Source organism: Tachyglossus aculeatus, chromosome 5, assembly GCF_015852505.1.
Source record: "Tachyglossus aculeatus isolate mTacAcu1 chromosome 5, mTacAcu1.pri, whole genome shotgun sequence".
Lineage (NCBI taxonomy): Eukaryota > Metazoa > Chordata > Mammalia > Monotremata > Tachyglossidae > Tachyglossus > Tachyglossus aculeatus.
This window is the reverse complement of record NC_052070.1, coordinates 83,607,843-83,623,943: the sequence shown is the minus strand read 5'-3', so window position 1 is coordinate 83,623,943 and position 16,101 is coordinate 83,607,843. Positions and strand designations below refer to the sequence as shown.

General features: G+C 39.9%; 1 protein-coding gene across 1 annotated transcript in view; it reads left to right on the top strand.

Annotated features, from left to right (window-relative positions):
- The window catches only part of UNC5D (unc-5 netrin receptor D), a 558,705-nt gene extending 551,132 nt beyond the window's left edge, over positions 1 to 7,573 (top strand). The window contains exon 18 of the mRNA XM_038747340.1: positions 6,516 to 7,573. Coding sequence (XP_038603268.1) covers positions 6,516 to 6,720 — 205 coding nt within the window. The 3' untranslated portion in view covers positions 6,721 to 7,573. The remainder of the gene's footprint in view (positions 1 to 6,515) is intronic.
- Positions 7,574 to 16,101: the final 8,528 nt, after the last annotated feature.

Sequence of the window (16,101 nt, the reverse complement as noted above, 5' to 3'; positions counted from 1 at the left end):
TAGAGAATCAGCTGTTTTAAGAAATCACAAGTTTTGGAAAAAAACTGATTCAAACTCATTTCAATTAAAAATGGAAATAAATGTTAAATTCCTGATTAGCAGTCATTTTCAAAATCACATATTAAAACCCATCAAAAGGTAATCATTTTCAAAAAACCTTACAAAATCGATATCTGAAAGCTGTCTTGAAAGTGCATTTCGTATTCAACTCTGATTATCCTTCTGCTTGGGGAAAAAGTTTATGCTAAGGATAGTCTTGGGAATATTGGCAGCAATTTTTAAGCCACCCAAATGTGGTGTAGCAGGAATCCAAAGGGAGCTGAAAAGTTTATGATGACGGTAGTCAACGTTAGGTACACAGTCAATTCAATTCAGTCATAGTTATTGAGTGCTTACTGTGTGCAAAAGCATTGTACTAAGCACTTGGAAGAGTACAATATAATAGACACATTACAGTCTAGAGGGGAAGACAGTCATTTTTATAAATGAACTACAGATATGTACATGATACGTACAGTTAACATTCTAGGAACATTGAAAAAGACCTCTTCTAGAATCTATTTTAAGTTAATCAACAATCAATTTATTGAGCACTTACTGTGTGCAGAGCACTATACTAAGTGCTTGGGAAGTACAAATTGGCAACATATATTAAGTTAAGTAGCCCCAGGAAACGTCCCTGCATTACCATGATAGAAGGGAGGAATCATTTCTACCAAATCTCTTCTATACAATCTCCAAACACTTATTATACTGCTCTGAATGTAGTAGGTGCTTAATAAATACCACTGATTGATTGATTGATTATAGTAGTAGCAGCAATAGTATTTATTGAGCACCCACTTGGTGCAGTGCACTCTAGGCACTTTGGTGTACAGATTAAAGACTGAAACCTTCTCTGCCTGCAAGGGGATTACGTTCTTATGGGGGAAACAAATGTAAAAAATATTTACAGGAGTAGTCAAAATCAATAGTTGAATGTACAATTAAATAGCACATACACAAAAATGCTCAAGATGGGAATAAATACGTGCTGGACATGGCTGATGAGTTTGTGTGACTTGGGAACGGGGAAGGCTAGATGGAGAAAATGGGAGTTTAGATAAATACTGAATGAGGGGAGAGCTGAGAACTGTCAGATTTGCGAAGGGAGTTCCAGGGCAGTGAGACAGTGAACTAAGATGGGAGATGAGAAGAAGGTAATATACAAAAAAGTTAACATGAGAGGAGTGAAGAGAGGGATCTGTGGAGTGATAGATGAAGAGAGCAGCTATGTAACATGCAGTGAGTTGCTTAACAGCTTAGAAGTCTATCGAAAGGAGTTTTAGTTTGATGGAAAAGGGGATTCAGGAAGTCATTGGAGGGGTTTGAGGAATAGAGAGATGGCCATGACACTCCAAAGAGATAATTTGTACATCAGAGGGCAGCATAAAGCAGAGACGGAGAGACTGGAGTCCTCAATGAGGGAGTGAATTGAAAGCCTGACTACAGGCAGTCAAAGAGAGTTGGTGGAGAAGAAATGAAGGCAGTGAATGTACACAACTTGTTCTAGGCAGTAGGTAGAGAAGGTGATGGGATATGGGGGATCGAGGGCTGGGGCAGGGAGGGGTGGGATTTATAACTATCACCATGGCAATGGCTGGGGACTCTGAGCCACAAGGCAGCTGAAATTCAGCTCTTCTAGCCACAGAACGCTGCTGAGTTTTTGCCTTCAGATTGTCTTAGTGTTTTCTTTCATCTATCCTTTTGTATCTGTTGCTAGTCCTCTCTACCTGTTTTTATTTTTCTTTTGAGAAGCACCCCCGAAGGGACAAGGACCATATCTAATTCCCACCAGTATAATCTTCCCCAGCACTTAGTACAGTGCTCGGCGCACAGTAAATACTTTTACTACTACTATTATAAGTTTAGTACATTTGGAGGCGGAGGTGAAGGAATCAATAGAAGCAACAAGGCTTAGTGAAAAGAGCACAGACTCGGAGTCAGAGGACCTTGGTTTAAATACCAGCTCCACCATTTATCTGCTGTGTGAACTTGGGCAAGTTGCTTCACTTCTCTGTGCCTCAATTACCTCATCTGTAAAATGAGGATTAAGACTGTGAGCCACTTGTCGGGCAGGGACTGAGTCCAACCTAATTAGCTTGTAACTACCTCAGTGCTTAGCAGAGTGCCTGTCATGTAGTAAGGCTTAACAAATGCCATAAAAAGAAATAGACAACGAGAGTTTCAAAATAGCAGTGGGAAGGGGGATAAGAGTAAAAGCAAGGGATTTGAGGAAATTAGAAAGGAGCTTTAGAGGAGCAGAAGAGACTGTAGAAGTGGAGAATAGACTGGAGATGTCCTCTTGAGAAACAGCTGGGGAACAGGAGAAAGAAAAGGAGGCAGTAATGCTCTGATGAGTGGAAATGGAGAGACTTTGGAAACTTTGTGAAAAAGTGAAAAAAGGAGAGGGAGAGCTTAATATGGTGTGAGAAGTTGTCAGCATGTACTTTAGCATTTAGAGATGGGAGAGTTGGCAGAGAGTCCAGGAGAGATAAGGCTAGCCTAGGAATGATAGAGGTTTTTTTGTGGTATTTGTAAAGTGCTTACTATGATCCAGGCACTGTTCTAAGCACTGGGGTAGAGGTAACTGAGGCATAGAGAAGTGAAGTGACTTGTACAAGGTCACACAGCAGACAAGTGGCGGACCCAGGTTTAGAACCCAGGTCCTTCTTACTCCCAAGCCCATGCTGTATCCACTAGGCCATGCTGCTTCTCAGGTTTTAGTGGGTGATAGGATTTGGGGAGGATGGATTGCCTTTGACATTTATAGTCTAACATGCTATGATGAATTGATCCATAGCCAAAAGATGATTCAAAATAGAGGAGAGAAAGACTTGGTTCTCAAAAACATTGGAGATAGCTTATTGAAATCCCACTAGCTGGATAAAGGAGCTATGTTTACTTTAGCTGCTGCTACACCAAGACACTGTTATTTCATCCATCTGCTACCATACTCATTCAAACCATTTCACCAGCAAATACCCGCTGGCCTATTCAAATAATTCCTCCAATTGGCTGTAAAGCAATTACTCAAGATTTCTTTACCTCCTTTATGATCAAACACTGAAACAAGGCAAATAGGATGCAAAAATATTCAGCTTTTCAATCTGCCCTAACCTCCCTCTCCAGGCTCTTCCTCTCCTTCACTAGGCTCACAGCTGAAAAACCTCAGAAATAATAATGTTCTTTACCAAATTCTTAGTTTATTCAATTTTTTTCTGAACTATACCACTGTCTTAATGCAAATCACTGATCTAACTATTACCTGGGACATCAACATTTTCTGATTTATCTAAAAGAGCAGCTGCACTGAACAAGTATATCCTGATAGCAAACACTGGATGTATCCTAAGGTTACATATATTGAGGAGTGGCAGCAATTGGTAGGGATTAAATCCCTGATGCAGTTCTTCACAAATACTACTGAACACCAATTTTAACAGTGATGGGTCACAAACTATAAAAGAGAACTGCTCAGATTATTCTTAACTAGCACAAAATGTAGTTATTTTCATTGCAAACAGTCTAAAATAATTTTCCCACTTAAATCTTGTACAGAATGAGGGCAATAAAATCACAATTGGGCAAAAATGAGTTTTCAGAAGTTCTGTGCCACTTTTCACCAATCTAATAATGGGTTACAACTTGCGTTGTAGAATTGATTTTTTTTTTGCTCATTGTCATTGACTTTGCAGAATTTTGGCTGGCTTCCTCTTCCAGCACCATAACCTAGCCAATAGTCACTTTTACGTGGCCTCCAAATTGACTCTTTCCATACTGCGGACTCTTTTCTGACTCTCTTGCCAACTCTCCACTTTGTTTCTCCTACTTATTATCAAGTGTTAGATCATGTCAGACCATTAAAAGAGATGGGAAACACAGAAGCTGCTTCACAAAGGTGACCTAATGACCAAGTTTAAATGGGACCACCCAAAACTGCCCTTAAACCAAAGACACTACAGTATTTCAAATCCAACTCTGAGTTATGTTTTTACATTTGTATTAGTTTAATAGAAATAACTATTTCAGAAACCAAACAAAAAAAACTGTAAAGGAAATTTTGTAGTGAGACTTCTGCCCCTCAGGTCAGTTTACAAATGAAGGGTAATGTGAATGGATACTCATAGATAAGGGTAGCCCCTTGAGAGGTTTGCATTCCACAGCTCTTACTCCCTCTCACTTTTATTGCTTGCTTTGGGAGAAATCTTCATATGTCAGAACTGAGTGGTATAGGTGTCTTAAAAAACAGCTTCCTTGGCCAGATCCCATACTATCATGATTCTTCTTTGAATGCACAATAGTGAATTCACAGTATGGTAAGTTTTCATTTCTTTAAAAATGATTGGTTTGATATCAGTAGGGCAGCCATTTGGCTCAGTTACATTTTGATCCCTTGTGGAAAAGTTCCCCAACAGATATTATAGATGCTTGAGCCACTCTGAATGGCTTCTGTCATGATTAAAAAGCCAAAAACCAATCTAAGATGATGGTTTTTCCAGTAAAATTTGAATAGATTCTCAAAGACTCTTTTCCCTTCTTCCCCTTCATTCATCAGTCACCCTTCAACTTCTCCCCCTCCTCTCTAGCACTCAGGAACCAAGGTAAGCAGTACTTGAGGCTATTTCCCAGTCCACAGAGAACCCTCCCATTTTGGTAGGGGTGGAATCACCTATTAAAAATTACAGACAAGCCTCAGTCCCATCACCAAGACTCTAAGACCGAGAGCCTGTGCAAAGATTATTGTGGTGGCTTGCACTTGCCACCCACACTGTCTCGTCCCTGTGAAGTGTACATAAGAGCTTCTAATAAAGGATTCATTTACTGGTAAAATGAGTAGCGTATGTAGTGATGCTGGGCCTTTGTGCTATGAAACAGCAGCTGCTGTGGTCTTCATCACTGACACTTGCCACCAGTTTTCAGGATTTTTTGCAGAATGTCCTAGTTGAATCTTCAGACAGAAACCACCATAGTGGCGTGACCAGATTGTAAACTCCTTGAGGGTGGGAATTGTCTCTACTTGGATGTTTTCCCGTTACCTCAAACTTAACATGTCTAAAACAGAACTCCTTATTGTCCCACCCAAACCCTGTCCTCCCCCTGACTTTCCCCTATGCAGATGGCACCACCATCCTTCCTGTCTCAAAAGCCTATGAACTTGGTGTCATCTTTGACTCCTCTCTTTCATTTAACCCACATATTCCATCCATCACAAAATCCTGTTGGTTCTGTTCTACCTTCACAACATTGCTAAAATCCACCCCTACCTCCCAATCCAAACTGCTACCATGTTAACACAAGCACTTACCCTATTATGCCTTAATTACTGTATTGGCCTCCTTGTTGACCTCCCAACCTCCTGTCTCTCACCCCTCCAGTCCACTCTCCCCACTTCACTATGCTGCCGAATCATTTTTCTACATAAATGTTCAGGACATGTTTCCGCACACTTCAAGAAACTCCAGTGGTTGCCCCTCCACCTCCTCATAAAACAAAAACTCATTACCATTGGCATTCATGTACTTGCCCCTCCTACCTCACCTTGCTACTCTCCTACTACAACCAGCCCGCATACTTCGTTCCTCTAATGCTAGCCTTCTCACTGCACCTTGATCTTGTCTATCTCACCACCAACCCCTTTCCCACATCCTGTCTTTAGCCTTTAACACCCTCCTTCCTCAAATCTGACAGTCAGATCCCCCACCCCCATCCCATAAAGCCTTATTGAAGGCACATCTCCTCCAAGAGGCCTTCCCTAACCTCACCTTTCCTCATCTCCCACTCCCTTCTGTGTCACCCTGACTTGTTCCCTTTATTCATCTTCCTTCCCAGCCCCACAGCACTTATGTACATATATATAATTTATTTATATTAATTTCTTTCTCCCCACCCGCTCCCTAGACTGTAAACTGGTTGAGAGCAGGGTATGTGTCTGTTATATTGTTTACTCCCAAATGCTTAGGACAGTGCTCTGCACAAAAGTAAGTGTTCAGTGAATACTATTGAAAGAGAAATAGTAATGTCTGCTAACTCTACCCTTAAGTGCTAAGGACAGTGCTCTGCACATAGTGCTCAGTAAATGCTATCAATTGATAACCCCAGCATGCACTACCCAACTTCTCCTCAGTCATATTTAGGACCTTACTCTGTGCAGAACACTATACTGAACACTTGAAAGTGGAGTTAGTAGACATTACTATTTCATTTTCAATAGTATTTATTGAGCACTTACTGTGTGCAGAGCACTGTACTAAGCACTTGGGAGTGTACAATATAACAGTAAACAAACACAATCCCTGCCCACAAGGAACTTACCATCTACAGGGAAGAGCTTACAATCTTCACATGGACTCTAGGGTTGGAACTCAGGGAAGACTTTAGTGGTAAGTTACAAGTGACTGCTCTCTTCTACACTGTAGGGTATCAAAATTCCCTACTAATTCCTTTGTTTTTTCTCGATCTTCCTTCATCCTTAGAAATTTATCTTATTTTGCCACACAAAGCAGCCCATCTGCTGTCATACTGAACCTGTGGGAAGCTCGTCATCAGCACGACGGTGATCTTGACTCTCTGGCCTGTGCCCTTGAAGAGATTGGGAGGACACATACGAAACTCTCTAACATTACTGAAACTCAGCTAGAAGAACCTGACTTCAGCTACAGCAGACAAAATGGACTCTAGTCCACCCTCTTTCATGGACAAACCGATGGGCCAGCTTTTAGACTTTTACTTTCAGCTCCCACTGCTGGGGAAGGAAGGAGGTGACTTTCTATCAGTGGCCCTGGGGAATTGAGTCTTTGTAATCAGCAAATCACCATTTAAAGTGAAGGTTGTGTTGGAAAATCTCTGTAATCAGGTTAAGTGCAAGGTCCCTTTGATTGAGAGTTACCTTGTTCCCTCCTTAATCTTCTCAGAATTAAAACTCTGGTTAACATTTACACTGGAATGTTGCTAGGAGTTGTAGAGGGGAATGTAAGGAAAAAACAGTTCCCCTCTGGAGGGATTTAAATCTGTAGAAACAAGTGGCAATGAGTAATGGGCTACAACCAAGCTGGAAAGGCAGAGGTTGAAGCAGCTTAATTGGATTGAAATGCAAGTTCTGCAGCTGGTCTTCAATGAGGTGCCCAAAGAACCAGCTGATTTGGGTACCAGATTGTTAGGTTGTTGTTGTTGGGGTTTTTTTCCAACCCCTAGCTTCTGAAATTTGGGGAAAAACTGATATAAAACTGATATTTAGGAATGATAGTAGTGGCAGGAAAATTGGGTGATTTTAATAAGGTCCAGACGAGACATTTGATTTTTAAAATTCTGGCTTTCTTTGCTTGGATATATTTGTTATTAATAATGATGATGATGATGATTTGTGTATTTGCTTAGTGCTTACTATGTGCCATGCACTGTACTAAGCAATGAGGTAGACAGAAGGTAAGCAGGTCAGAAACAGGTCCCTTTTGCATATGGGCACCACAGTGTAAAGGGGAAGGAGAACCAGGTATTGAATCCCCATTTATAGATGAGGAAAAGGAAACATAAAGAAAGTGAAATGACTTGCCCAAAGTCACACAGCAGGCAAGAGGCAGGGCTGGGACTAGAACCCAGGTCCTCTGACTCCCAGCCTGTGCTTTTTCCACAAGGCCATGCTGCTTCTGTTAATCCAAAGTAGTTTTTCTTCTAGAAATTGGAACCCAGAAACAGTTCCTCTCATCACCAAATCTGATCTCACCTCTTCAAGAATATCAATGGCCTTCAAGAATATCAGTAGCCAAACAATCATTTTGGCAGTGCTTCCTCTAAGTGATAAAAGTACCTTCCCACTGCCATAATTTCCACCCTTGGTTTAGCCAGACAATTGTTTTTTAATCTTGCTGCCTGAAGCATTTCTTGCTGAGACCCTTCAAAAAAAGTGCATGCCCCTCTTCTCTGAAGACCTGTCTTTTCATAAAGTGGTAAGAGCTATTAATTATGAGTAGTAATATTGGATCCCATTGAAAGAGGAACTCACCATATCCCATCCATTTCAATTCATGTTAACAAGGATAGAATATGAATTTAACCCCTCATTTTTCATGTGTTTCGAATCCCTTCACCATAAAATCTTCCAAACAGAGCTGCCTTCAAGTAGCAAACTGGACTAATTTGATTTTCCCAGTCCCTGAAAATCCTATGGAGGGGTAGACGGACATTGGAAAAAATAGGACAACAGCTAGAGATAAATAGTGAAGCATCAAAGGCATCTGCATAATCAGATACTGTCCCCGGAAGAAGAGAGCTCCATTTGTATATCTTGGAAGGGAAAAGGTCCGTGCCATAAAGGGAAGAATTGTTAGTGAGGGTGGGTTACTGTTTATTCAGAATTTAGCCAAATAATTTCCTACATATCTCCTGTAGAGACTCTTTTTAATCTGTCCAAAAAATAAGGTGTCTAGATGTTTATTGGATTTGTAACAAAGAATGTAAGTCCCCGGACAGTTTTTGAAGGTGTTAGCCCAGTTACAGGATTTTGAAATAATGGCTTATAATGACCCCTTTGTTGGGCAGAAGGTTTTATTTACTCCATGAAATCCAAAAGCATAAAGCTTTTCTCAGGAATTAAGTCATTTTAATTGTATAAAGCAAACTCACAGAAATGTTCTGAAATGTTCTGAAACCCCATTTCCAGATCAGGAGAATATCCTGTTTTTTTAATAATCTTTTTATCATATCTGTCCCTAGTAGGGAATTTCAGAAGAAAAGTAGACATGTAAATCATTTGACATCTCAGACATAAAGTAGTTTCTAAAGGAAACTACACTGAATCTGGATAGTAGGTAATCATTCAAGCAAGAGTAGCTGCCAAGTTACTTCAGGAAAAGAAAATGTTTGCATTTCTGCTGTATCATTTCCAATAGACTGTATAAGTCTACATTGGATTTTCTTGTTTAGGTCTTCGTTTCTAATACTTCCTTTGGCTGAAACATTCTCATTTTGTTTTCTCCACTGATTAATCTTTTTAACCACATTATTTCTCTGCATGGAGACTCTTTTCTGAATCCCTCTCATAGTATTTTTTGAATCTAGTAACTGCCTAATAATTTAAATATAGCCAAATGGAATCTGTTTCTCCTTTGATCATTTTTAGCTTGATACTTGGCTGTTTTTCCCTGAAATGATGGTGACATGTTCAGGGGACATATTTTTGCTTCTTTCTTACAAGATGCATTTCAGTATCCAGTGCAGCTGAGAGAAAGAATATTTAAAAATCCATTTGTAGAATTACACTCCAAGGCTTAAACCAGACCACAGTATTTTTTTTTGTTCTTTCTGTGAATGCTTAATTATTTTTTATGGAATTTTTAAGCACTTACTGTGTGCCAGGCACTATACTAAGCATGGTGCTAATTCGTCCTCTCTTCACCTAAGGCCCAGTGTAGAATTTTTCCCTGGGACGTGATTTTCTTGGTGATTACATCCCCACCTCTGTGGTGGCCCTGCAACAATGGGGTTTCTGCAAGAGAACCTGTGCTGATGATATTTATTCACCTAAGAGGCTAGTAGGGATCAGATAAAGATTATCCAGACCTCAACCTCCACCCTCTATTGATGTCACTGTTGCTGTCACTATTTGGGAATACAAGCAGACACCCCTCTTTTAAGAGATTTCACTTGTCAGTCTTAGTTTGAGGGAACTGTCTTTGCTCATGTGTGTTCTAGAATTATGCAGTCCTCTGAGGGAAAACCACAAAGAAAAGGGAAAAGTGACCTTTAATATTGTGGGCTACTTAAAACAGTCACAAGTGTTTTCCCCAAATCTGTCAGTTATCAAGAGTTATTTAAGACTAATAATTGTACTTTTAAAACTGACTTAAAATTATGCCACCAAAATGGTGCACTTCACTGCTTTGCCAGGCTGTAACATCATAAAGTTAATTTACAGGTTTTACAACATTGCTTTTGCAGTCTTACTAGTTTGCGTTAAAGTCCTTTAAGCTGAAAAGGAAGCGCACTCTGTAGATTTAAATACAAACTTCATTTACTGGTGCAGGAAGTCTCATAAAACTCGGATGTATGCCCACAAAAATTTTATTGGGCTTTTTGTAAGAGATGAAAAGGAATTGACATAGTTCTCTTTAAAGAGGGGAAAACTTTTTTTATTATTTTTATCTCCAGCAGCAGCTGTTATCCTCTCTATAGTCCATACATTTTTCTTTCAGCAGGTTCTGAGAGAGGAAATTAAGTCTAAATCACTAAAACAGGGGTTCTTGTAGGATTAAAAGCTTTGGATTTCCACTGCTCCCATCTCTCCTTGAAAGACAGTGTCGATGGGGAGAAAAAAAAGGTAATATATAATTGTTTGGTTTCAGATAGTATTCTCCAGCTGCCAAACGAGTGATGTTAAAAAAAGGTGTAAAACATTTCAATGTACTTCGCTTTCTCTTTTAACCATTTTCTTTTTAGTCTATTAATAGCAGGTCAAACTGCATTCCAGTTACCTTACACAAAGGACTTTGTAAATGTCTTGAATAATATAGTTAGAGGTTGTGTTGAAAGGAAAAGTTTGCTTAAAGTCCAAACAAACTGTGAAAGAGCTGAGAATTTGCCTCCTTGATCCATTATGTGGCTCAGTTTAATTATTTTTCTTCATGTAACATTGCAGAATTCTGTCTTATTAGTAGCTCCCATTGACTTGAATAGAAGTGACACCTATGTAGTAAATGGGAGAGAAAAATGTTGTCCTAAAGATAGTGGCAAATTTTAGTAGCCCTGGGTGTTAGTTGCCATAGCACTGTATTTGAAAATTGATGCTTTAGCCAAAAGCTAAATGACCGCAGTTTCCACTGTTTTGTCCATATAGAAGTTTCCAGAACAAAAGTGTATTTTGTCAAATGTCACAGAAGTGAAATGTTACTGATCTTAGATGTGTTGCATTATTTGTGTGTTTACTTTCCAAACTATTTGAAAACTGCAGCTATCAAGCTGTTCATAAGTATTGGATAGCCTATTGTGTTTCTTGCCAGCAACTCTAGGTGAGCCGGGGTCCTGTGTGAAAAGCTCTTTGCATCCCTAGCATAAGGTCATCAAACCTCTGAGAGCTCAAGATGCAGTGTTTTTTAGGGGATGGGGATGGAAGACTGAACCTGGCCAGGTAGTCAGTAGTGTGTAGTACTGTACTCTGAAGTATGAAGTTTAACTCACATAGAATAATCGTGGTTTTATGAGCAGCTGCTTAATTTGTTTTTTCTCTTGATGTGAAGACCATGGATTTGGAAGGTCCCAAGAAGGTGGGTCTGGGTAAGTTTATCACCAAGCTTCAGCTCTCAGCTCCCCACCCACCAACTGACCTCCAGAAATAAATTAAAAAAGGAAGGTTCCCCTCTTCTCCCCAAATTGGCAACACAAAGATGTCATTCAGCGAATCCTTCTCCCTCCTACGGTACAGTTTGAGTAAATTAATGGTATCCCACACAAAACATTTGAAACTTTCAGCAGGAATGGCAATTTATATAAATGGACAAAGGCTATTCATGATGGTTCTGCCCAGGGCCAACCCTAACCTAGGCCAGTCTGCTATGGCATGTGTGTTTGAGGAGCAGAACCACAACTGGTGCAATTGTTCCACTCCTTGAAACATTCCTTCTCTGGACTGAGGTGGCAAGCCATGGTTCCAGGGGACATTTGTGTTCCATACCAGCTGATGCTCCTAGACCCAAGTAGCAATTACTCATGATGGGATGGTGTTCCCTAAAACAAAGGACAGCAATTGGCCTGTTTCCCTATCCTAAGAATGGCCCCAGTTTGCCAAAGGCTAGATCTCAAGGTAGTTTGGAAGGAAAATGTTATTTCCAAAGTCCAATTATTGAGGTACAGATTATTTGGTTTACTTAAGCCTATTTCTGCCCCTCCCCTGACACACACACACACACACACACACACACACACACACACACACACACACACACACACACACACACACACACACACACACCCCACCCCCCCCCGGGTCCAGAAGAAAGCCAATTCCATGGTCCTCTCTTCTTAACTAGCTCTAACAGTGCTGAAGGAAGGCTCATCATGGCCAGAAAGCACTTAATGCATACTGACTTAAGTCTCCCTTAGAGAATCACCTAGGCCAATCCTTGAGAGACTGGGTTTAGCTCATCATTCAAGAATGAGTTGGGGAGTGGAGAGGATAATAAAAATTAGTTCTAGGGAAAATTTGTGTTAAAGAGAAATGTGTTCTTTTCTCTAAAAGGGATAAAAAATTTCCTTTCTGTTCTCATTCCCCATAATCATGTTTAATTTGTGCTTGGGACTCAAACACACATACATAAGTACTGTATGTCTGAAAAAGCAGGGGAAGGAAACAGCATCTCATTCTCCTGACCAAAACCTATATACCCACAAAAAATTAAGCAGAATATTTTCATTTACTTCCCTCATTCTGCATTAAAAAGGGCTTTGTTTCCTTTTGCAGTTGATTTCTCAGCAGATGTCTGAGCCTCTCCCCCAAACCCTACACTTTTGCTTGATGTGTTCAGAGCTGAATAAAAAGAGCAAAAATTGAACACTTATTTGACATGAAGCTGAAGGAGTGAGCAAGCCAGAGAAGAGAGTTTGAATAAAGCATGGCCTTGGCTTCATACCACACTTTCTGTGCCTTGTACTATCAATGTAAATTCTGAATGTTGTACAGTAAATACTTGGATGGACTCCTTAGAAAAGGCTGCACTGGCTTCTTTTTCAGCACATGTACATAAATATAAATATATATACATATATATTTGGTAATGCCAAACAGCTGTGTTATATTGTATTGAAAAAATGGACAGTTTGGATGTTTTATGTAGAGTTTGCAAAAATTGGATGGCTACAGCCTTTTCAAGATAAATGTACAGACGTAAATTACTGCATATCAGTTATTTATGAATAAAGAGTCTTTTATTGACATCTTAGATTGCTACATGACTGGCCCTTTGAAATCCTAATGAAGTTTGTTTCTTCATCTCACTGGGAAAACTTGGAATGTTCAAGACAATAGAAACAATTTGCAATTAAGTAGGAAATTGCCCTTGCCCTTTAGGGATTGAGAGGAAAGGGAGGCTTGAATTGGGTTAAACGGTAAATGGAGAAAATTACCTGTGTATGTCTAGTGAGAGAATTTACAGCTTACATTCACTGCGTGTCAATTTGTTCACCTCTTCACCCTGATGCCAATATTGCCCAATATTTAATTTCTACCACTTTCAAAATATAAAACAAATCCTTCTGCCTGGGAAGCCCAAAGAGCTAAAACTGATTTTCAAACAAGCCACCGGCCCATAAGTGTAATTATTTATGACTTGAGAGGTTCCACTTGATTCTCCTGGGGTAGGGAATTTCCTTAATGCTAACTTGTGCTCCTACTGAAATTAATAAGACAAAGTCAAATATCTTCTCAAGTTCTCACACTGGGCACTAGAACAAATTGCTGATCAACAATTCCTAAGTATGTGTGCATCCAATCACCAAAAGTAAAATCAGCATGCCAAATGTCCCCCAAACTGTCAACTCTGATTATGAAGCATGAGCTATACACTTAGGTGTGTTTTGGTTATAGATTATTGTGATTGTCTTTATTTAGACACAGCCAATGAAATGTATTTGTCAACTCTTGACTGTAGGTGGCTTGATTTTCAACGATTTGTCAGACATCTGATCTATTGCCAGCTGAACACAAAGTTCCCCCAAACACAGCAGGGGTTAAAATCTGGCTGACCAGTAAGGACCCTGACAAGCAGATCAGTTCTTCCATAGCATATGGTGCTTATTTGTGAAGTACTGCTCTGCTCTTCTGGTTTTTCAAGCCTGCAGTCCTAATAGCATATTGCATCCCCATGACCCAGACAGTATCCCTTGATCTGTGCCACAGAGCAGCTGTTGTGTTCTTGATCATAAATTCAGTGCACCCTCATCTCCTCCCACCTACACACATTTTCATGTACTTGCTGTAGGACTTCACATCTTTAAGAACGTGTTAAACTGAGGTGACATTTATGAGCGTATTAAGACTTATCTATGGAATGTTGGATGCAGCAGCTTTAAATAGCCCGTTATGAAATGCATCATTAATGAATGTTTAACTGATGCTGCCGCAGCAATGAGTGGTAATAAATCACACTATAGTCTCCAAAAGGCATATTATTTTAAAAGATAAAAGGCCCATTATAGGCATTTTACTTTACTCTCAAACATCCGCACCCTGTCTCTTCCAAGGCATACCACATGCATCTTTCCCAAAGAAGCATTACCCGGCTTTGAAGGCTATGCATCTTTAGTGAAAGGTGGAATATTCTGATGGGTGTTCTGGGGGAAGAAAGATTACTAAAAAGAAAGATTACTAAAACAGGGGATAGGGAAAAAGCAATGAAAACCGGACTATAAATTAGTATTTGCTTTTTAGTTATTCCCAAACAATAAAATAACTTTTAAATAACAAATGCTAATGTGTTATCTATGCCTTCAATGTCACTGAAAGATTCAATGTGAGGATATCATCCTCTAGCCATTAAAAATGCATCCAGGAATAAATGACTGCTGTAACAGAGAAGCAGTTAGACGTAGTAGAAAGAGCATGGGCTTGGTAGTTCGATGCCCTGGGTTCTAATCCTGGCTCTATCACTTGTCTACTGTGTGACCTTTGGGAAGTCACTTCATTTCTCTGTCCCTCAGTTTCCTCATCTGTTAAATGGGGATGAAATACTACTCCATCCTACTTAGACTGTGAGCTCCATGTAGGTCAAAGACTGTATCCAACCTGTTTACCTTGTACCAATCCCAGTTCTTAGTATAGTGCTTTGCACATAACGAGGGCTTAACAAATACCATAATTACAATTACACTTATTACTTATAACAGGGACCCAAAGAATGATGGATGAACCATGTGATGATTGGCCTCCCTGTTACCCAACCACAATTCCCTGTTACCTTAACCTGCCTTAATCAATCAATCAGTCATATTTATTAAGTGCTTACTGTGTGGAGAGCACTGTACTAAGCACTTGGGAGAGTAAAATACAACAGAGTGGTCAACAAGTTCCCCCCACCCCCACAGTGAGATTATGGTTTAGAGGGGAAGACAGACATTAAAATAAAGTATGGATATGTACATAAGTGTTGTGGGGTTGAGGGAGGGATGAATAAAGGCTGCAAATCCAAGTGCAAGCACTTTGGAGAAGGGAGTGGGAGAAGAGGAAATGAGGATCTAATCTAATTGGGGAAGGCTTCTTGAAGGAGTTGTGCCTTCAATAAGGCTTTGAAGTGGGGAGTGATCATAACCATGTATCTTCTTATTCATTGTCTTTCCAGACTGGAATCCTAATCTTTTGTTAAACTCCTATTCAGGAGCTGTTCTAGCCACCCCAGTCATCTTGAGTGACCTTCACTATACTTTCTCCAGCTTCTTCTCAAGATTTGGTACCCAGTATGGAATGCAATATTCCAGGTGAGGATATGCTATAATTTTGTATGCTGGCAAGAGAAATGCAGATTAACCCTCTCATCACTCCTTTCCTTCCCTTTATGATTATAGAAATGTTTAGATCAGAAGGGCAGGGAAGAAAGAGAGCAAGAGAACCAAAATGCCCTTGATGCTTCACTGACTTCCAACTATCACATTCATCCAATCATATAGCTCACTGTAGGCAGGGAACGTGTCTACCAACTCAGTTATATTGTACTTTTCCAAGCCCTTAGTGCAATACTCTGCATCTAGTAAGCACACAATATGATTGATTGGCAAATCCTTGTGGTTCTTCCTCCACAACATTCCTTGGTTCCAATCCTTCCTCTCCACCCAAATAACTATCCCTCTCATCCAAACTCTTATTATATCAAAGTTGGACTATCAAATTAGCTTTTCATTACTCACCCTCTTGCCAACCTCTCCCTGTTGCAATTATAGTACACATGGCTGTACAGAACATGTTCCTGAAGTATCTCTCATTGCACATCTCCCCATGCCTTGAACATCTCAGAATCGAGCATTAATTCCTTACAAACATCTACATATCAAACAGAAACTCCTTACCATCATTTTTAAAGCACT